Raw genomic sequence first — 23,762 nt, forward strand, 5'->3', positions numbered from 1 at the left:
AGGGACCTTCCAGGGGGAAAAAGAGGCAGCATAGTAAAGTTAGCAGGCAGGAATAGGAAATAACACAATCCATGGTTTGAATATTAAGGAAGAGATGTGACCCTGCAGCTTCTGAGGGCTCAGAAGACCCCTGTAATGATGAACCCTCCTGAAAACCAAACCTCTCTCAGGCTCATATATCCTGCACACTCCTATCTGGCTCCTGCTCTGGATTGAGAGCTGCATGCCAGGACTTCCTCTCTGCAGACCCCAACCTCCAAGGGACCCACCCACAATGTCCTTACAGCATGGGGTCAAGCATAGGGCCCTGCTCCCACCTCCCCAGGCAAGGGCTGAGTCAGAGTGGAAACACGGAACAGAGCAGATCCCAAAATGCAATCCAGGTCCCCAAGACCTGCTCAGTGAGTCTGTAAAGCCTAAACTACTTTCATAACACGACGACTTTGACCCTCATTCTCTCAGAGTCTACGGTAGAATTTTCTGGACGCTACATAAGTGTAATGATGTCACTTCTCTAATAATTAACGCAGAGGTTAATCTGTTTGCCTCCTCCTTTGTGTTTTGCTAATCTTCATTAACCCATACAGATAATCTCTTTGAGGTCCTCAAATACTTCTTTGAGTGTAGCGAAGCCCGGGTACCAAATAAATAAATAAATAAATAAAAGCGGGGAGGAGAAAAGAAAAGAAAAAGGAGAGCCGGTGGAATAAGCCTCCTGACGACGGATTCGAAAGAAGAAACTGACCTTCTCAAGACCTATGCGTCGTCGTCGCAGGTTGGTATTGGATTTGGCTGAAGGACGCTGCCGTCATATGAAGAGGTGGAGTCAGGAAACAGCAAGCATGCAGCCGCCACCTGGTAGCAGCAGAGTTTGGAACCATGCCTGGTGCAGGGTTCCCCTCCCCCTGCCTCGTGCTCCGTGAACCTGTCACTGTGCAACTTCCCGGCTCAGTTAGGCCACCCTCTTGTTTGTTGTGGTGAGGACGACGAATGAAACTATTCGAACAGTGCAGGCGGCCCGGGATCCAAGCAGGTGTCCTGGAAGGAGGGCGCTCCGAGTCCGAGGGCCCACAGGCCACCAAAAGAGCAAACCCGTGACCACTGTCACCAGACAGGGAACCCACCCATACAAGTGTGCAAACTTCAGCCTCCACTGCGCTCAGAAGAGAGGGACGTGAGGGCCACAGGAAATCCAAGGGTAAGAAAAGTGATCAGAAGAAGAAAACCATCTGAAAAGAGGGCTCGCGTCCGACATGCTCCGCTTCTGCTCCTGCAGGGCTGGGTGGCCCTGGGCAGGTCACTGGGTGTCACTCGCTTTAATTTCCCTCACCCACAAAGCGCTGAGGTGAACCTCTAAAGACGCTCTGGGCAAGAGCGTGCGGTGTCAGACAGTGGTCACTTCGCGAATGCGCTGTGACTTGGGACACCGCGGTTCCCCTCTGAGCCTCAGTTTCCCAGAATGGTAAAACAAGGGAAATGGCGTCAGCTCCTTTCAGGCATGGAATATACACAGATTCAATCAAGTCGCTGCAGAGCGCTTTTAATATATTTTAAGAGGAGGTGAAATTAAACGCGAAGGGAGGAGAAAGAACAAACTTCCAAAGTAAACGTGCCCAAGTGCTGGGCCAGCTTGCGTGCTCGCGGGCAAAGCAGGGTGGCGAGACCGTGGGGTGGGGGTCCCCTTCTTGACGCTCTTGGGCTGGCTGAAGACTAGAGTCAGGGTGCCGTATCGCTTGCAGCCAGCGGGTGGCACCCACGCTGGAAAAGGGGACCCGAGGTCGCGGCGAGGCCCCATGGTACAAGGTATAAGCCCCGTAGAAGCTCGGGGTCCGAGTGCGGGGTTTGGCGGGTTGGGAAGGAACCTGTGCCCGGGAGGTGCGGGGGCGCAGTTGGCGGAGGTGGGCGCCCGGTGCCTAGGGACAGGAGGCAGAGGGTCCGCAGCAGGAACCAGCTCCAGGGACTCCCCCTCACCGCGGCTCCGCGGCCCAGGACGCGCAAGGACCCGGTAAGAGCTAGCCGGCCGCGGGCGGGTTGGGGATTTGCCGGGTACCAGCCCCTCGCCTGCCGCCCATGCCTGCAGCCCGCCGCCTCTGCAGTTGGCGCGGCCGCCTGCGGACGGGGCCCTGCGATCCGGGCCGCCGTGGCCACGTGGGTCCCGCCCGACACCACCCCGCCCAGCCCCGCACTGAGTAGCGACCTCCCCAGGGCCGCCGCCCACCCCGGGAGCCTGCAGCAAGAGAAAGCGAAGGTCCCGCACTGTCTCCTCCATTGCCCCTAACATCATATTGCGCGAGGAAGGCGTCCTTTGATAGAAATGGATCAAATAAAAGGCTGTTTATAAAGGAACGTTCTTATAAACAAAGAAGATCGCATGGAGGTTTTATCTGCAGAAGAAAGGACGTACATCCACTTAAAATCCGGGACTCCAAAACCGGCACTCCATTTTGCTGTACTCTTAAGGGATTTGGGGAACTAACATTAAGGATGTTATTATCGCACTTGAGGATTGCTGCAAAACTTAAGAACATTTATGAAAAAAATCACCTAGTTTGGCACACATAGTAAGCTTCGAACCGTGATCCTCCTAGCTTAGCCTCCCAAGTAACTGGGATTACCAGGCATTGGGAATCGGATGGAAACTGTGGGCAAACTCCCAGGATAAAAAAAAGAAAGAAAGAAAGAAAGAAAAGAAGCCGCCCAGCTTGTGCCTGCAGTCGGAGGAGGTTCCTGAGTCAAGGAAACCTCTCTGCAGGATTCCAGTTTAAAAAAACAAAAACAAAAATCTATCTTTTAAAGAACCCAGGCTTTCAAGCTTCCATTCCACGAACGTAAGGCTGATGTTTTGTGAAATCGCTTCTTTTCATGTTCTAAGATTGAGTAGAGATTTGCTTTCTGGAGTTGACTCGGGTCTCCAAAGGACTCGCTTGTTTTGGCTGGAGCCACTCCAGAGCGCTTCCTGTCTGGTTTTCTGGTGCCAGTGCTGCCACCTGCTGGCGAAAACGTTCTCCTCCGGTAGTGAAGTGGGAAAAGCAACCAAAGCTCACCTTTTATTTCAGGCTCTTTGCCTGACTCCAAATGAATTATCCACCAGTCAGTGTGGCTAGAGGGAAGGGGAGAGGAACAATGTGCCATAAGATAAGATTGAATTTAATTTTCTCTTATGGTCTCTTATTTTGCTCTTACCATTATTTTCTTCCTTCTACTTACCTTTGGGTTTACTTTGCTTTTCATTTTCTTTTTTTTTTTTTTTAGATATTGGGGTTTGAACTCAGGGCCTCACAGTCGTTAGGCAGGTGTTCTACCACTTGAGCCATGCCCCCAACCCTTTTTGCTTTAGTTATTTTTTTATGGTGTCTTGCTTTTATGCTATGCCTGACCCAGGATCCCCAGGGGGATGACAGGTACACCACCACATCCACCTTTTATGGTCTCTTGAACTTTTTGCCCAGGCTGGCCTTGAGTTCTGTGTCCCAAATAGATAGGAATACAGGCATGAGCCATCACACCCTGCCTCATTTTCTATGTTCTGAGGTAGAACCCTGTCATTGACTTTAATCCTTTCTTCTCTAATATAAACATTCAAAGCTATGAATTTCCCTGTAAGCTCTGCTTTTGCCGCATCACACACACATTGTATTTTCAGTAGTGTGCATTACCTAATTTTCCTGGTGATTTTTTTTTTTTTTTTGGACAATGGCTTATTTAGAAGTATGTTGATTTTTTTTTGTTTTTGTTTGTTTGTTTTGGTGGTAGTGGGGTTCAAACACAGAGCATCACACTTGCTAGGCAGGTGCTCTATCTCTTGAGCCATTCCACCAGCCCAATTTAGAAGTATGCTGTTTAAATTCCAAATTATGGAGTCCATTTTTGACATCTCTTTGTACTGGTTTCTGCTCTGATTTCATTGTAATCTGAGAACACACTCTGAATGGGTTCAATCATTTTAAATTTGGGGAACTTTTTATGACCCCACATATGGTCAGATACTGAATTAGTCATAGGTAACTTTAGTTCTGACACTTTTTTTAAGTGGCCCTTTTGTCTTAGCCACACCCATCATCAGCACTGTTTACTCTGCAAGACACTCAGGGCCAAACAGTCGGTAGACCCACGTCTACTCTACACATGCTATCCACAGAGTTTCTGCATTGAGTTCAGATCCCTGATCTGAGCGTTGTTACTGGATCACATCTTCTATAGGCCACTGTCAGAGGTCTGCATTCTCTGAACTTTTCCTGCCCTTCATCTTTCTCCTTCATCAACAGTTGACAACTACAGCACACCTCTCATATACACTCACTCTCCCTTTCTTCTTTTGTGCCACTGTTATCGGCTTCCTGAATTTACACACATTTATGAGGCTCGGTCCTTCATAGCAATCACCTAGGGGAAATTATAGCTTTTTGCTCTTTCCCCCAAAATTAAATTTACTCTGAAAATTAAAGGTCTTAGCATATGTAGAGAATTTGCTGTGGCATCAGTCACACCTCTGTGCCTTCACTCTGCCTTTCCCTACCTGGCCTGGCTGACCTGCCACCATCCATGACCTGAATCACTTGACACACTCTACAGATTTCCCAAGGTAGGGAGGACAGCCCAGGTATGGCAGGTAGGCTCCTTGATCTTGCCTTCTGATACCCATTCTATTTAATGAGCTCCTCTTGAATGTCAGCAGGACCTCTGACTTGCTTCCACTCCATGGAAGGTGGCAAAGATATGGGGACATACTTATGCTTGATTACCTAAGAATGCAGTGATTTCTAAGAACGTAGTGCCAGTTTTGCTAGAGTCCCCCACTCCATGGCTGTCTGAAACAGCAACTGCTATGAGGCCGCCAACCATGATGAATTCTGCCAACAATCCAAGTGAGCCTGGAAGCACATTCTTCCCCACTTGGGCCTCTGAAGAGAACCCCGTCCTGGCCAAAACCTTGATTGCAGCCCTGGGAGACCCTAAGCAGAGGACCCAGTTAGGCCATGTCCACTCTCCTGACCTGAAGAAAGTGAGTGATAGTGTGTGGCTTATGCCACTGAGTTTGTAGTCATTTGTTTCCCAGAAATAAATAACTAACACACCAGGTGAAGTGAGGTGACAAATTCCAGGGAATTTCAGCATGGTGCTTCACCAGCAGTGTGTCCTGGAAGTAAGTAGCCGAAGCCCTAAGTTAGAATTGCACTACTTCCTCCACTGCCCAGTGTGCTCCTAGCATTCCTGGAGAGGACTAGCTTGTCACTGTGCTGCCCCTGTCACAAGCATTAGCACCACAACTTCTAAGTAGGGAAGGATGGTGATTATCCCAAACTGCCATTGCCTGGCAAGCACACTGACTGATTGTACCAGACTGTGAAAAAGAGAAAGCATCCCCTGCCAGCTGGTAGCTGGCCTGGCCCTCTCAGTCAGGCCTTGGTATCACTACCACTGGCCCTGTCAGTCAGGCCTTGGTGTGACTACCACCTGGCCTGGCACCAACAGCCAGTTGTGGGACATAAAATTCCGCAAAACCTCAACATCAGACAAGGCCACTCTGTGACCATGATGGATGCAGATAAAAACAGGACCTCTCTACACATATAATATCTGTGTACAGACAAAACAGCAACAAGTGTCCATGTCACAAAAAGACTAGACACCCCTCCTGGCTAGTGAGCAGCTGTGGCTTCTTGACCAATGGCAGCTTTCATCTCCCTTCATTCCCCTCACCTTATAGATGTTAAGATACTGTCTGAGGATGAAAGTGTTCCCCAAAAATTCACATGTTGAAACCCATCCCACCCCAGGACCTTAGAATGTGACTATATTTGAAGATAGAGTCTCTAAAGAGGTGACTCAGTTAACATTAGCCCATTAGAATGAGCTGTGACCCACTTTGATGGCATTCTTACAAGAGGAGGAAATTTAGCCACATAGAGACACCAGGGCCACACAGACCCAGTAAGAAAATGACCATCTCCAAGCCAAAAAACGAGCAAGGCCAGGAGAAAGACAGTCTGCCAGCACCATGATCTCAGACTGCCAGCCTCCAGAACTGTGAAGAAGCACATTTTTGTTGTTTCAGCCTCCCAGTCTGGACTGTGTGTGTGTGTGTGTGTGTGTGTGTGTGTGTGTGTGTAGTAGCGTGCTGGGTAACTCAGATACTCAGTCTTTCTGAGAACATTCTACCCATAGCAAAGCCTTGTTTTCCTGAAACTTCCCTCCAAATCACCTGCTGACACAAGTCCAAATCCTGCAACAAACCTTCCTAGCACCCTTTTACTGTGACACCCCACCACTCCCCCAAGGTATAAGGAAATTGGACACACAAAAGAGACACAAAGAACAAGTCCAACTAATTCAACTTCAAGTCTTGTCCAAAGGTCAATAATAATTGTATGTCTACTTGGATTGACTTTGGGCAGCCAGCAAGTTACTCTTGTGCTCCCACTATTCTTGCATCAGACGTGTGGGGCGGTGTCCTAGTGTTAGCACATAACAACTCTCCTCCTTTATTTCTCCTCTCCTGCTTTCCCCTCCCCACAGACGATTTGTGACCCTGTGCAGAGACAATGTGAACTGGCTCCAGGAAGTCTGAGAGAGCTGGTGGCTGTGGGAATGATTCGTAACAGAGAGGACTTAATGGCAGGTGAGCTGTGGTGTCCCAAGGGGCACTGGAGAAACTGTTGATGGCTGCTGTTCAGCCAGCCTAGGCCTTTGCTTTACTCTCTGGGGCAGGCACTGAAGAGCTAAATTGCTGGGTGTTAGAGGTTTGGGAGTTTGGGTTGGCTGGTTGGTTTGTTTTGAGATGCTGGGGATCAAACCCAGGGCCTCATGCATGCTCGGCAGGTACGCTACAAATGAACCACATCCACGACCCTAGAAGCTTTTTTTTCCTAGAGAGGGCAGGAAGGGTGAAGAAACTAGAGACAAGAGCACTGGGACAGCTGCTGAGGGGAAAGAGAGCAGAGATATTGACCCAGGAATTTTATTTTTATTATTATTATTATTATTATTATATTTTGCTACTCATGAGTAATACAAATGTGAAGAAATCGTCGGTAAATTTTAAATCATACATCAGTCTTTGGGAGTTGGGACTGGGGCTTCTGATAGTGGGACACTTAGTTTCGAGGTACACACAGGGAAGAAAGAAGGCTTCCAAAGAAGATCTAGCCACATACAAGTGGCCACGGTCCAAATGTGTGATTTTTATTATGAATCTAAAGTAAGCAAAACTACAAGCATTTTCTACAAGTGATCTGAACAACTGGTGCCTTTTTATAAGAGAAGTTACTAATTGGTCAATAAACCCTTTTAAAAAGCTCTAACTTGGTACCCAATTTGGCACACACTGTTTTTTTGTTTGTTTGTTTGTTTGTTTTTTGGCCTTAAGGGGTTCTGCATCTAGAAACTGCCTCACTCATTTATTTGAACCCTCCCTGGCATTTCAGTGCCAGGTGAGAGTTTATAGGAATGACCATGCTGGGCATGACTCCTGGCCCCCTGGAGCTTCCTATCCAGTACTCTATCTCTCATTGCACATTAGGATTACCTAGAACTGCCAAAGCCCAGACCAGGCACTGTGGTACATATCTGTAATCCTAACTACTCAGGAGATGGAGATAGGAGGCCAACCCAGGCAAAAAAGAAGTTAGCAAACACAAGCTGGGCATGGTGGTATACCTGAAATCCCAGAGAGACAGGAGGATCCCATTCCAGGGCTGGCCTGGGGCAAAAGCATGAGACTCTATCTAAAATGAAAGGGCACCAAGGGTAGGGGAAGGGCTCAATTTTAGGGCCCTTGACTATCCTCACCCTGGTCAGGTATTTAAGACTCTCAGAATCTGCATTTTAAAAGCTGCCCTGGTCATCCGAATGTGACAGATAGACAAAAAGGTAATGACAAGATGATAGTGTGAGTGTGAGGGTCCACGATATCCTATAACCAAGCCCATCATTCAAGGAAGCTTTCCACTGGGATGTTGTTCATCCAGAGACCTAAAATGGGACTAGAGGTAACCAAAGAACAGCATTCCAGGGAGAGGGAATAACATAGGCAAAGGCCCTTAGAGCACGGAATTTAGGGAGGCGGGTAAGGGTGAGAAAGGGAGATAGAGGAGGCCAGAGGTGAGGGCTGACAGCTGCCATGAGGAGTTTGGCTCACAGCCTGAAGGCCCTGCAGAGCCACGGCAGACTTTCAAACAGAGGATTGCACAATCAAATGCATGCTTTAGAAGAATGGCTGGGGCTGCAGCATGGAGGGGAAGTCAGAGGGAACGAAAGTGGAAGTGGTGAGATGAGCTAAGAGAGACTGTGGACCTGTGCTCCACTCTGGCAGGGAAGGAGGAGAAATGGTGACATTACAGAACTGAAGCCCTCCCCTCAGTGGCTGATTGGGTGTAGGGGAGAGAAAACAAAAAACGTCCTGGAATTAGCACCCAGGAAGGCCCGCAGACCACACCCTCTGGCCTCATCTCTAACCCACAGCGGTCAGGGGGAGTGAGCACACACAAAACCCCAATTTCATAAGTATCTCAAAGATCTTTCAGGACACAAAGGTAGCAGGCAAAGAGTGGAGTCTGTCTCTCACTTCCTCCATGCTCAGACGCACCGACTTCAAGACCCCCCAAACTCTTCTTCCCAGCCTCTCCTAAAACCTGTCCAGTGCCACCTGGCTTTCCAGAGTCCATGCCAGTCTGATGCACCCTCAGCAGACTGTCCCACCGCAGGCAGGTTCCCCTTTGGCCTGAGTGCTGGGACAAGAAACTGGTCTTGGAGGTAGAGAGAACTGGAATTGGTCTCCTTTCTGCCACTTACTAGCCATGTAGCCTTAGGCAAGTCCCATAACTCTCTGAACTTTACTTTCATCATCTGCAAAATGGGAATAAGAATACTTGTCTTGTAGGGATATTGTAAAGATTAGAAAGAATGTAATATATTACATTCTGAATTGTATCTCTGTGTGTGTGTGTGTGTGTGTGTGTGTGTGTGTGTGTGATACTGGAATTTGAACTCAGGGCTTACTCCTTGAGCCACTCCACTAGCCCTTTATTGTGATGGGTTTATTCGAGATAGGCTCTCACAAACTATTTTGCCCAGACTGGCTTCGAACTGTGATCCTCCTGATATCTGCCTCTTAAGTAGCTAGGATTACAGGTATCAGCCACCAGTCCCCAGCTAAAAAAGCCAGGTATTTAAAAGTATTTAAAGAGAGAGAAAAAGAAAAAGTACATCAGCTTAGTTAGAAACTCTACAAAGATCATAAAGAGATAAAAAAAGAGGAAGGAAGAGAAAAAAAGGAGGGAGAGAAGAAAAAAGAGAGAGGGAAAGAAGAAGAAATACAATAGTCCATAGAGAAATTTTAAAATGCTAGCAAATCAAATTAATGCAAATTAATTCTGGAGATGGATGAGGATGCTCCACCAACAAAGTGAATTTACTTAACTGCACCAACACTGTACAGTACACCTAAAATGATTAAAATGGTAAATTTTATGTTACGAATATTTTACCAGAATTAAAAAAGTAACAGGTCTGGTGGATTGGCTCGAGTGGTAGAGTGTCTCCCTAGCAAGTACAAGGCCCTGAGTTCAAAAAAAAAGCAAAATATTTCTAAAATCAAATTAAAACAATAAGGTCCATTTTCATCTTTCAAAGTGGCAAAAATAAAAGCTTGGCAACATCTGATAGGAAAGTTACAGCTGTTGGTAATTGGCACCATTTATAATGTACACACCCTTGACCTAGAAACTCCAAGGTAGGAATCTTTCCTAAGGGAAATTGACCCATGTGTGAACACACAGACACACACACACACACACACACACACACACACACACACACACACACGGGCCACAGTTTGGGAATCACTGGGCTGGGTCACTGCAGCAGTAAAATGATAAGAAATCTCAGGTGACACTAAGAGCTGCCTATTGGCCTATCTTTACATTCTGGAATGGAAGAACATGGCAAACTGACGACTTGTCCAGGGAAGGTGGGGGATAGGTGTGGTGGGGTAAGGAAAGAGGACTTTCAGGCTTGGTTGGGTCTCCATGCTTTTGTAATGTAGGATTTCCTCTTACAGTTCTGGGATTCAAACCCAGGCCTTGCACAGGCTGGGCAAGCATTCTATGCTGAGCTACATTCCCAACCCCTTGTATTGCTGGGGGTTTTTTTGTTTTAATCACAAGCACACCTTTTAAATTTTCTCTAATTCTACTGATTTTTTTTTTTAAACTGGCTGCTTCCTGAGCACATATTATGTGGCCAGTTTGATCGGGATTACATCTTCCACTTCCAAACATAACCATCCTTTTACATCTTCCACTTCTAAACATAACCATCCTTTCTCTCTTCCCAGTGACTTCCGAGGTTTTCACAAGGGGCTTACTGGCCGTTTTTTTCATGACTGTAAAGAATGCTTCAGGGAATCTGGAGGTGAAGGCCATCAGTACTGCAGAACACATGGGGATTAGCTCTTGCCATTCTGGCTTGTTTGTCAGGAGCAGTGGCCCTGAGCACTGCAGCTGCTGGCCAGGCTGGTCCTTTCTGAGGAATGCAGTGTACAGTCACTACTCCTGCCACAAGTCTGTCTGGCTGGCTGGCCATGACCCCCAGCTGGCCGGCCATGACCCCCAGCTGGCCCCGGAGACCCTGCCAGCTTTTGGAATACCACTGGCACCCTGCAACTAATACCTCTGACTAGACGAGTGGGAGGGGTCTTCTTTCCTGTTTCTTTTAATCATTCGTTCCTTGCCAGAGATCCTTGTTTCTTGAGTAGCTGGTTCCTTTTGCCTAGTACATGAATGGCAATCAGTATGCAGCCTGGTCCCACAGCCTAACATTAAAAACCTTAGCTGAGGGTGAATCTCTGCCCAGTACCGATCCACCTGTCAGCTGTAAGCCATTCTGGCCATGGAAGATTAGGGATCCACTTTCCTTCTTGCTGTGGTTTCTGTGGAACTTTGTTGTGGCCCAGAATTCCAGCCCAAAATGTGGCTTCTCTCCAAGTGCGCAGGGAAACACACACAAAGATTACCTCTGCAGTGAAAAATACGACTTTACAGCCAGGCACCAGTGGCCTAACTCTAGCTACTCAGGATCAGGAGGAGAGCAGTTTGAAGCCAGCTCAGGCAAATAGCTCGTGAGACCCTATCTCAAAAAAAACAAAAAGCACAAGAAAGGCTTGGTGGAGTGGGACAAGTGGTAGAGCATCTGTCTAGCAAGTGTGAGGCCCTGTGTTTAAAACCCAGTGCTGCCAATACAAGAAAAAGAAAAATGTGATTTACAGCTTCTCAGGAATGAAGTACCAATAAAATTACTATAGCCAGGCACCGGTGACTTACACCTGTAATCCTAGGAAGACTGCAGATTGGGCCAGCCCAGGCAAATAGTTCTTAAGAACCTATCTTGAAAATACTCAAACAATACAGGGCTGGGAGAGTGGCACAAGTGGTAGACTGCCTTCCTAGTAAGTGTGAGGCCCCAAGCTCGAACCTCAGTACTGCAAAAAAAATTACTGTATGTTTTTCAATTAATCCTTGTGTGTGTGTGTGATTCTTTTATATATTTATATTGAAAAAGCAGAGATATATATATACCAATTTTTTAATATATTTGGAGCTTCTTACTTTTTTTGCAACACTGGGATTTGAATTCAGAGCCTCATATTTGTTAGGCAAGCCCTATACCGTACATCACATTTTCTGTAACATTGCTGCCATGAATAGGACAGTCACTCAAGGTTTCCATTTAACAGGAGCCACACTGCACACAGGGAAGGAGGACTCAGCATGGGGAGACTAAGTTAGTAGCAGCTGGATTCAGACTTAAGCCCTAACTTTCTTTTTTTCTTTTTTTAGCAGTACTGGGATTTGAACTCAGGGCCTCACTCTTGCTAGGCAGGCTCTCTTACCACTTGAGCCACTCTGCTAGCCCTTTTTTGTGTTGGATATTTTCAAGATAGGGTCTTGTGAGCTATTTGCCCAGGCTGCCTTCAAACCATAATACTCCTGATCTCTGCCTCCTGACTTGCTAGGATTACAGGCATTAGCCATGAGTGCCCGGCTGTTTGTTTCTTTTTTCTTCTCTTTTTTTTTCCCTTGGTCTGGTGCTAGGGATTGAACTGAGCGCCTTGTGCTTGCTAGGCAGGTGCTCTACCACCTGCCACATCCTTGGTCCTCACACCCTAACTGTAGAGCTCAAACTTTTACCCACTTCCCTTTCCAGGGACTTCTCCCCACTAGCTAACATTTCCTTTAAGAAGGAATAAGTGTATTCTATTATGGAGCTTTTTCAAACACACCCAAAAAAAAAGAGTACAACAAACCCAGACATACGTATCATGCAGTTTTCGAAGAACGTATTTATAGCTCCATACCTAGGTTTCCTTAGACAGTTTGGGACCTACTCAGCTAGGTCACCAAGATGCCCCAGATCTTTGTCAGAAGAACATAGTGAGGGCCATGTAGATGGAGCCCTGATTCACAAAGAAAGCTGTGACAGTAGATAAAAGGGAGAGCAGAGGGGTCAGGAAAGCAGGCAGACAGGGAGAAATCCTAGCAGCAGGCTAGTTCAGCCCTAAGGCAGTCTCACCCTAAATCCCTTGAGATGGACAGACAGAGCAGATTTCCCCTCAAGGGAGGACTTGTCCCAGCTGGCCAGGAGAGTTGCCAGCAAGCAGCCTCCAGGTGTGGGCCCACCAGGTAATTCAGTGTAGAGGGCCACCTGTCCCTTTCAATGGCCACCTCAGCCCATCTTGGAATGACTCTAGCTTCAGAAGGCCCCCTGGGGATTTGAGGAACGAAGCTGACATTAAGCCCACAGGTCATGGACACAGACGCTTGACTTCACCCTCCACAGTATCCAGCTTCCTTCCTCCCCTTCAGTAGGAAACTCCTGAACAAATACCCTGCCCATTAAACCTGTGTCAGAACTTGCTTCCAGGAAAAACCCAAACTGCCACATTCCCTCGTCACTTAAGGGAGCCCCACTGAGTCTGTTCCTGGTGATCTAAAGAGCATAAGGAAGTCACCGTGTTGGGGTGGTGATGACGTCTATACCTCCTTTACCAAAAACATACATAGGACAGGGACACAACAAAAGAAAGAGATTTTTCAATTGTTATGTAAGAAGAAATCAAGTGGACAGTAAGACCCATATGTGGGGAAAAAGAGCTGTCTTTATTTCTCTGGGAGGGCTTGGATGCCTGCTCTTGCAGACGGGGAGTAGGTGAGCCAACTGAGGGAGACTGGGTTCCTTCCTGTTAGAGGCAGTCTCCTAGTGCTTCACTCAGTCCCCTGACAAAAAGACTCAGTCTTTAGTGACTTTTTTGTTTCTCCCTCCTCCCCAAGGAGGCTCAAGGCCCAGGGGCTAACCTGCCTCTTGGCTGTCAGGGGGACAAAATGTGCCTGGCTCTGATCCTCTCCTACATCTCACGACCTCTGCGGCAGGAGCCTCTGCTGCTGCTGTGTCCCAGGGTCTGCTTCCTCTGCAGAACCAAGGTCCACTGGTCCCCAAGGTTTCTCATCTGCAAAATGTGTTCAGATACATCATCTCACTGATCCTCACCACACTCAACTAATGCTTTCATTTTTACATGAGGAAATTTAAGTTGAAGAAGTGAAGTGACTGTCCAGGGGCCCAGAGCTAGAGAGTAAACTTGCACTCAGGACTCCTGACCCCTCGTAAACATGTCTACTCATGTGTTACCCAGTGTAAACATGTCTACATTTTCATTAGAAAAGGGGATTCTGGCCAGGCATTCTTTGCTTGCAGAATAGAGAGCAGAGAAGCCTTTGCCCAAGGCAGGATATCCTCCACCTTGGGCAAAGGTGGACCTAGGTCCCCCCACCACGTGGATCTAGGAGAGGTATCCCTCCAAAGAATGGTGGACCCTCAGTACTAGAGAGGTTTATGGGGGTGCTACTGCCAGCACCAATGCTGGTACAGCTTTGGTATTGGGGTTGACTGGGATGACGAAATCATTTCCTAAGAACGTCTATACTTAACCCTTTTCTCTCAGAGATACTCCAGCAGTGCTAACTGTCCACTTTCTTGCTCCTTTTCCTGTCCTGTCATCTGTGGCTCCAGAAATTAGCCAAGGAATTCTGGGCTGTAGAGATTACTCACCCATTAGGAATTAGCACAGACTTCCTAACAGTTGCATGTGACAGCTGAGACACATTTTGCTATTAATAAATAGCTCATAGGTTTTTGTTTGTTTGTTTGTTTGTTTGGCAGTACTGGGTTTGAACTCAGGGCTTTGCACTTGCTAGGAATCTTTTTTTTTTTTTTGGGTGGTACTGGGGTTTGAACTCAAGGCCTACACCTTGAGCCACTCTACCAGTCCCCCCTTTTGTGATAGGTTTTTCAAGATAGGGTCTTGTGAACTATTTGCCAGGGCTGGCTTTGAACCATGATCCTCCTGATCTCTGCCTCCTGAGTAGCTAGGATTACAGGTGTGAGCCACTGGAGCCTGACTTCATATTATTCTTAAATTTGTGTACACCTTGGTCTGGACCTAACACACATGAAATAAAACAATATTTAAATGGTCATTGAGTGCTAGGATTGCAAATTTAGCTTTATAAAATTATTGAATTTACAGCTCCAGAAATTTTAAATATTTTTATTATCATACTTATATTAATAATTATACTTTACTTTAGAATATTAATGTTAATATTTTAGAAGGAAATAACATAAAAATTATTTAACTTTTATTTTTACATAATTGAATTCACATTTTTAATGACAATACATTTGATCCTCATTCATAAATTCTGTATTTGCAAACTCACCTCTGTGCTAAAATTTATTTGTAATCTAAAGTCAATGCTCTTTCACTTTTATATTCACTGTCATTTAGGGGCATGCATAGAATGGCAAAAAAATTGTGCATGTTCCCAAACTGAAGTCAAATAAGGTGACGCTCCGCCTTCTTGTTTTAGCTCTCACACTTTGAACAGCATCTTTTTTGACATCTACTTGGTGCCCTGTTTCCATGTTTGGTGCTTTTTGTTGGTGATTTTGCTGTTTAGAATTGTCACCAAGGGGCTGGGAGCGTATCTCTGAGGTAGAGCATTTTCCTAGCATGTGCAAGACTCTTGGTTCAATCCCGGCATTGAACCAAATGCAAAAAAAGGGAAAAAATATCCCCAAGTATACTGCTGAAATGCTGTCTTGGGTTCAAAAGCCCAGGAAGCTATAATGTGTGTGCTTTACAAACAAAATGTGTGTTGCAAGCTTTATTCAGAAATGTGCTTTTGGCTGTATGAGATGAATATTAACAACTTAATAGTGCATATTAAATAAAGTGTCTTTCAGCAAAAAAACATGATTATGAATTTCCTAGTTGATGAAAATGTAAGCAGAAGCTCAAAGGAAACTTACTCTGTATTTCACCTAAGAACAAAGGTTCAGTATCCACTAATTCAACATTCCTACAACTTTATAGAAAATAACTACCACAAATACTGAGATTATTTATACTTTGAATATTAATTACATTTTATTTTAATTTTTTATTATCTACAGAACAAAAGTTATGTGGAAAAACTTGATAATGATGCATAAGTAAAAACAAGGAAAAATTTTGTGGACTAGATTTCTAATGACTTAGGAATTATATACATCTTTATTTCCTAGCTCTTTCATGCATCTGTGGACTTTGAATAGAATACCCAGACCTGCAAAAATCTTATTAAATCCAGTTATCTGTGATAATTTGCTCACTTTCTTTTTTAGTGGAGTTTGAACTCAGGCTTCCACACTTGCAATGCAGGTATCCTGCCATTTGAACCACTCCTCCAGTCCAGTTCGCTCACTTTTACTCAAATAAAAAACAACACTTGCCAGGCTCCGGTGGCTCACACCTGTAATCCTAGCTATTTGGAAGGCTAAAATCAGGAGGGGTGAGGTTTAAGGCTAGCCCCAGCAAATAATTCTGTAAACCCCATCTCCAAAATAACCAAAGAAAAATGGACTGGAGATATGGCTCAAGAGGCAGAGCACCTGAGTTCAAACCCCAGTACCACCAAAAATAAACAAATAAATAAATAAAACATTTGCAGGCACAGTGTCTCAAGCCTGTATTCCTAGCTACTCTTGAGGTGAGATCAGTTTGAAGCCAGTCTGGGCAAAAAGTTCTCAAGACCCCATCTCCACCAATGGCTAGGCACCTGCAAATAGGAGGATCACAGTCCCTGACAGCGCAGGCATAAAGCAAGACCTGAACTCAAAAATAACCAAAGCCAAAAATGGCTGCCAGAGTGGTAGAGCAGCTGCCTAGCAAGTGTGAAGCTCTGAGTTCAACTCCCAGAACCAAGAAAGAAGGAAAAGAGAGGGAGACAGAGGGAGAGAAAGGGATGGGAGGGGAGGAGACGGGAGGGGAGGGGAGGGGAAGGGAAGGGAAGGGAAAGAAAAGAAAACACTTTTCACATTGTTTGTGGGACTGTGGTTTGAACTCAGGGCACCCTCACATTTTTTAAATTGTGTTAGAAATTGTATCTGACATGCAGGAGGATAGAATGCATTTTATTTAACAGCATGTTAGCTTTATTTTTTTATTTTTATATAAAAAAATTAAAAAAAAAAAAAAAATATATATATATATATATAAATTTTGAAATTAGAGTCTATACCTTCAGCCCCTCTGCCAGCCCTTTTTGTGATGGGTATTTTCAAGATAGAGTCTTGCAAACTTTTGCCTGGACTGACTTCCAACTGCAATCCTCCTGATCTCTGCCTCCTGAGTAGTTAGGATTTCAGGCAAGAGCCCCAGCACCCAGTTTAGCTTGCTTTATAACATTCTACATACAGTTTGTGAGTCTCCCTTTATATTCTTGCCCTGTGCCCTGCAAATGTTAGGTGTAGTAGTCTGTAGTTGCAAACTGCTGAAAGCAATGTAGGTACAGATTGATACGATATTGATTAAATAACACATGGTACATCCATATAACAGAAATCTGATGCCACCTCTTATGAGGACAGAACCACAATTTACTCGTCTTTATATCACTCACAGACACATCAGAAAAATCTTGGTGGAGTAAATGAAAAAAATAATACATTTCCTAGTTCTTTTATTCTTCAATTCCTGATCCCAAATGTGCCCTCTACCTCTTCATTGGCTAATTCCATGCATAGAGGTTGAAATTTCACAATCCTAGGCACAAAGCCTTTTCTGTTTTTAGGTAGAATGAAATTTCAAAAAATTGTCTCTACTTAGAGCACAGGGGTAGAAAACAGAGGACCAAATCAGCCTTGGCAAGCACTGTGCTGAGAACCAACTTCACACTCATATCAGTGACAGGAAAAATCCAAGACCTGGAAACTCTCCATTCAGACATAGACAAATGGGGAGGGAAGGTGATATTTATTTGGAAAATAAAAAATATTTTTATACTATTTAAAAGAAAGAAAAACACAAAAGACAGAATATCCCACAAAAGGGCAAACATAGTGTTATCTTAAAAGCTAACACCAAAATTCTACAAGGAAAGGAACCAGTCTTTGAAGAAATGTCTTGACTTACTGTTCATGATGGAAAGAGAGACCCCATACATCTTTTGTTTTTGTTTTGTTTTGTTTTTGATGAGCTTATTGACAATTTTTTTGTTGTTGTTGTTTTTACATTTACTTACATGTGTATACATTGTTTGGGCCACCTTCTTCCCACCACCACCACACTTCTGGACAGAACCTGTTCCTCCCTCTTCTTCTCGGATTTTGTTGAAGATTAAACATAAGAGATAATAAGAAAGACACAGCGTTTTTGCTAGTTTGAGATAAAGATGGCTGTACAGAGAGATTCCTAGTGTTGCTTCCATGCACATGTGTATTGCAACCCACATTGGTTCATCTCTGCCAGACCTCTTCACTACTGCCTAGTACCCTTCTCATAGTGGCCTCTGCCAGTTTAAGATTACTTTATTCGCTTCTCTACAGTGAGCATATCAACCACATTCAAATTTTAGGTTTCCTTTCCTTTCCCTATTTCTCCCATGTGTGTTCTCTCCCTAGTGTGTGACCCACGTCCAATAATATTACTGCATTTTTTGGGGGGTCTATATAAGGGAGAACATGTAATTTTTTTGCCTTCTGAGCTTGGCTAACTTCACTTGAGATGATGTTCTCTAGTTCCATCCATTTACTTGTAAATGATAAGATTTCATTCTTCTTCATGGCTGATTAAAATTCCATTATGTATAAATACCACATTTTCTTAATCTATTCATCAGTAGTGGGGCATCTTGGCTGTTTCCATAGCTTGGCTATTGTGAATAGTGCTGCAATAAACATGGGTGTGCAGGTGCCTCAAGAACCAAAGTAGCAAAGAACAAGTACACTGTCCGAGATGAGAGCTGGTGTTTCTTCAAGAGAAGAATCAAGACAGGAAGACTCAGAAAGGGTGGAAGAGGAGATAGTGTGAGTTGTGGACTATCTGGGTTCTCCATGGCACAAGAAGGACTTTCAAGAGCAAGGATATGTCATTAAAAATGTTTGTCCTTTCTCTTCACCTACAAACCTCTGTTAAAAGTTACACTATACATGCTCACCTTAGATAATTGCTTTGAAGAAGGACACCAAGGCCAAGGGCTGTCTGCCACGTTTGGATGTACATTAATGAGGAGACACAAAACCAAAGAGATCAGAAATAACCCTAAGTACCAATTATTCCTGAAAATTCAGAGAAATCATGGGAAAGCATCAAACAGGAGTTGGAATCATTCTTAGCTAGATCTTGGTCAGACCCCAGAGAACATCTGAGTTGCCCAAAAAATTTCAGAAGCATCTGTCTTTTGGTAGTAAAAGGAGAATTTGGAAGTTAAAAGGACGATAGTAGACACTGCTGGAATGATCCCACTACAGCAGTGTGTGAACGATGGTCACAACCACATAGTGGGCAATAGAATCAAATTGGAAAATCACTATCTGCATTTTTAATGAGATAATAAAATGAAAAGGAAGAGTTTAACACCACTAGCCATTAGGGAAATGCAAATTAAAAGCATGATGAGACATCTCTCCACATCTATCAGAACAACTAATTTTAGAGCCGTAATGATACCAAGAACTGATGAGGATGAACCTCTTGCACACTGCTGGTGGGAATGCAAAATGGTACAGACAGTACAGAATTGTTTGGCAGTCTCTTATAAAACTCAACAGACAGGAGAAGGATGGAGCGGGTAAATCTAACTAAGATACATGGTAAGCACATGTAAGTACCGTAATGTATCTCCCTTTACAACTATTATATGCTAATACATTTTTTAAATCTAAACACACACTTACTATACAACCCAGCATTCATCGTAAGAAATGAAAACTTGTCCACACACATACATACACATAAATGTCTATCACAACTTTATTTTTAAAGCCCCAAACTGGAAACAACCAAAATGCCCTTTGAGAGGTGATATATCCATACAGTGAAATACTACATAGAAATATAAATGACTGAATTGCTGGAAATGGTGGTGCACGTCTGTAATCACAGCACTGGAGAGGCTGAGGTAGGGGGATCAAAAGTTCAAGGCCCCCCTGAACTACATAGAGACCCCTCCCAAACAAAAAGAGTGGACTTTTGATACATTCAGCAGCTTGCATAGATCTCAAGGACATTTATGTTGAGTGAAAGGAGCCAACCTGGAAAGGACGGCGACTGCTTGTTCTTAAAGGGATAACACAGGAGCTCCCTAAGAGGTGGCAGAATAGGGCTAGAGCCGAATTAGTGGTTATACCACGTACATGTGATAAAGTTGCATAGAACCACACACAAATGAGTACGTGTAAAAACCAGTGAAATCTGGAAAAAACTATTATAGATTGCATCAATGTCAATTTCCTGGTTTTTTTTTTTGTGTGGGGTACATCTCACCTAACTAAAGAACTAGTTAAGAAAACCCAAGTTATAAATGCAGTTTACACTATTAAAAGTTTGATTGGACTGACGGATAGCTATGGTGTATTTATTATTATTATTGTTCATTTATTCACATGTGCATAAATATTACATTATAGTTTTGTAAGATGTTACCATTAGGGAAAGTTAAGAGAAGGGTACAGGGGACCTCAGTGTACTTTATTTGCAACTTCCTGTGAATCTATGATTATTTCAAAATTAAAAGTAGAAAAGGAATAGAAGAAAGAGAGTCACGGAGTGTCTCTCACAGTACGAGTGTTATTGCAGGGACACTCTTGTCCCCTTTGAGTGGTCATGTGAGTGCTGGTCGCAAAGTGAAATGTACTTGATGTACTTCCCCAGGGGTGAAGAATCTCTGAGGTCAAACTCATTTGAAAACCACTGTTCTGCAGAGAGCAAGGTTGGGTGACTCAGAATGATATCGGCCAGGTAGACATGTGAAGAAGTGAAACGGCCTCGTTCATGAAGATTGCTGTCACTCACCCATACACCAGGTTTTATAATGATGCAGTCTTTACTTACGCAAGTAAATATGCTCTTTCTTATTTTTCTTGTATCACTTGGTACTCTTCATCTATTTTTTTCTGGCCTTATTTTTTTCTTTCAGCACTTAGAGATTGAACTCAGGATCTCACACTTGATAGGCAAAGGCTTGACCACTTGAGACACACCTCCAGTTCATTTTGCTCTGATTATTTTGGAGATGGGATCTCTTGAACTATCTGCAGGGCTGGCCTCAAACCTTGAACCTCCGGATCTCAGCCTCCCAAGTAGCTAGGATTACAGGCATGAGCCACTAGCATCCAGCTCTTTTAACCATTTATATTAGATTTCTTTTTTGGTGGTACTGGGATTTGAACTCAGGGCCTTAAGTTAGGCAGTTATATTATCACTTAAGCCACTCCACCAGCCCCCTTTTAACCATTTTTAAGTGTACAGTGGCATTAAGTACATTCATTCTATTGGACAACCATCACAATTTTCCATCTCTAGAATTTTTCATCAGCCCATACTAAAATTCCGTATCATGAAACAAGGACTTCCCTTTGACTAAGGGTATACCTTGGTGGTAAAGTGAACGTGCTGCATGTACAAGAATGTGGGTTTAATCCCCACACCAAAAAAAAAGTTAAAAAATAAGAACTTCCCATTCTCCCTTCCCCACAGCTATTTAAAACCAATGCTCTACTTTCTGTCTTTACATATTTTATTCCTACTTTTAAGAATGAATTGATTTATCTATTGCTGGATACCAAATTACCCCAAAACTTAGCAACACAAAACAACAAAGATTTATCATCTCACAGTTGCTGAGGCAAGTTAACTGAATGGTTTCTGGCTCAGAGACTCTCTTGAGGTTGCAGTCAACTTGCTGCCAAGGTCGTAATCATCTCAAGACTCAATGAGAACTGAGACTACAGGAGCCTCTCTCAAGCTTCCTCATGTGGTTGCTAGCCAGCCATGGCTCCTTGCGGCTTTATCACATGGGCCTCTCGATAGAGCTGTTTACAACATGGCAAGTGAAAACAGAGAGAGTGTGAGAGAGAGAACACCAGGTACCAAATTAGACAGTACTCACTTATAACTCAGTCACAAAATGACACACTATTACTTCACAGTACCACCTGGTACAATATAGGAGAGGAATACACAGGAGGCAGGACTCATTTGAGGTCATCTTCAGAGCTAGCACCCAGAGACCTAGGAAGATCAGTACTTCTGTACTGTAAGCAAAACCCCAGCCCAAATACAATATGTGGGAACTGACCTGTTTTGCATGCTGGGAAGATACTAAGGAATGGTGGAGAAAGTGAAGAGGGCAACTGCTAATCACAGTGGTGCCAAGAGAAAACATTGACCCACTGCTACTAGGTCTTCAGCATGGAAGTCTTCCAGTGTTTGAGTATTGGCTAAAGTTTTTTTGGTTTTGTTGTTAAATTTAATGTGCCAAACACACACAAGTCTGCAAACTCTACTGCAAGGTCTAGGCAAGAGAGCAGTGGTAAAGAACTCCAGCTGTGGAAAGAGCCAGACAGCAATGACAATTACTAGCTGTATGACCTTGACCAAGCCTAGGATTCCTACACCATAAAGCAGAGATGTTAGATTTTTCATACTGTTTGAGTGAGGATTAAGTGACATAATAAATGTGACGTCTGTAGCTCAGGATCCAGGACACATATATCTGCTCCACAATGTTAGTCGGGGTCGTTATTGCTATTCTAGCAGCAGAGGGGGAAACTGAGACAGTAATATTCTCACTCTGTGGCTGCTAGCCACTTGGGCTACTAAGGAATTGTCTAGGTTTATCTAGGAATTAACAATTAGGCTGTAGGTGTGGCTCAAGTGGTAGAGTGCTTGCCTAACAAGTGTGAGGCCGTGAGTTCCAATCCACCAAAAAAGAAGGGTTTAATTCACACGTCTACAGAGCAAGGCAATCACTGCTGAGGCCGCACCTCAAAAGAGCACTTTACTTTCTTCACAAATATATCTTGGCCAAGACCTTAAACTCCATGAACTACAAAAAGAAACAGTATTTGATGAGATGGAAAGGTTGAATCCTGATTTCTTTGTTTCCCAGTGCCTCCTTTGTGTGAAAGTCACACAGTTATTTTCAGGCTGGCAAAACTGATATCCAAAAGGAAGCTATTTCACAAACGGAACAGCAGCAAAAGATGGACCAGGAAGGTCACGTAGGTGGTCGTTTCACTCCTTGAAAGCCTGTTCCAGCCCAGTGTATGGAGATACCTTTGCAACAGTCCAAATATCTGGCTATTCACTCATTGAATGCCTCCTATGGCAGAGAACTTACCGCCTCCCCCAAAACGGAGTGGTTCATTCCATTTTGATTAGGAAGTTTGTGCGTTTGTTCAAATAAATCTGATTGAAGGCTAGTTCAGAGGTAGAGTGCCTGCCTACAAATACAAGGCCCTGGGTTCAATCCCAGTACCAAAGAGGGGAAAAAAGAATGCTGACTGAGCAGTTACTGTGTCAGGCTAAAGTGCTGGGGATATATAAATAAAATAGATGAGGTCTCTCATTTCCTACTGCAGGATATAGAAATGAGAAAATGAAAATGTAGCATATTTGGATATATATTGGTAGGGGGCATTTTATGAAGAAAAATGACACGTAGTAAAGGCATAGAGAATGACAAGGGTGTTACTCTGTGAGGGCGGCCTAGGAGGGTTGTCTGAAGAGAGGGACATTTATGTGGGTCCCTAAATGAAGAGAAAAGGAGCACAGGTGCATCACCAGGTTATGAGTCTTCTGTCTCACCAGGGTCTGGTTACCTGTCACATGTAACAAAACATTCTAAAACTTAAAACAATAACATTTATTTTCCCACGAATCTGCAATTTGGGCAGGGACAGCCTCTCTGCCCCTCTCTTCTAGACCAAGGCGAGCATCAGCAAAGACAAAGGCCTTGAAGCAAGAGCAAATGGCTTCCTTATATGCAAAGGAAACCTGGGCTGAACTCTATCTCCCTGTCTACACAGCCCTGAATCTCACTGCCACCCGAGTCAACCATGGCCATCACAAATCCCTGCCCTGCTAGGACTGATGTTTACAGCAAGAAGGATCCACAGCTATCCCTACCAGTTTCATCCCATCATATTTTTGTCCATTTCTCCGCAAGATCCAGCTGCCTTTGGAACTTAAGAGTTGCATCCTTCGTGATGTAATCAGTTTCTGTCTGTATCCTCACTCCAGTCTCTGATAAAAATGTCAAACTGGACAAGTCTGAAGAATGAAGCCCCATGCTAAGTCCCAAAGGCTCCTCACAGACCTCTCCCCCAGGCTGACAGACAACAAGGCTCTTTCAGGTTCCTCTTCAGTCTACATTTTCCGGAGC

The 23,762-nt window shown here is 44.2% G+C and overlaps 2 protein-coding genes across 2 annotated transcripts in view; one reads left to right on the plus strand and one right to left on the minus strand.

Annotated features, from left to right (window-relative positions):
- The window catches only part of Trabd2a (TraB domain containing 2A), a 31,994-nt gene extending 30,157 nt beyond the window's left edge, over nucleotides 1-1,837 (minus strand). Inside the window, exon 1 of the mRNA XM_074050086.1 lies at nucleotides 746-1,837. The gene's annotated coding sequence lies outside the window, so the exon portion shown is untranslated. The remainder of the gene's footprint in view (nucleotides 1-745) is intronic.
- Nucleotides 759-23,465, plus strand: LOC141414728 (uncharacterized). The gene is made up of 4 exons (XM_074049024.1): nucleotides 759-858; nucleotides 1,740-2,005; nucleotides 6,517-6,619; nucleotides 23,275-23,465. Exons 1-4 carry the CDS (start codon nucleotides 759-761, stop codon nucleotides 23,463-23,465), a joined length of 660 nt encoding a protein of 219 aa, XP_073905125.1.
- Nucleotides 23,466-23,762: the final 297 nt, after the last annotated feature.

The sequence above is a fragment of the Castor canadensis genome, chromosome 12, assembly GCF_047511655.1.
Source record: "Castor canadensis chromosome 12, mCasCan1.hap1v2, whole genome shotgun sequence".
NCBI classification, from domain to species: domain Eukaryota; kingdom Metazoa; phylum Chordata; class Mammalia; order Rodentia; family Castoridae; genus Castor; species Castor canadensis.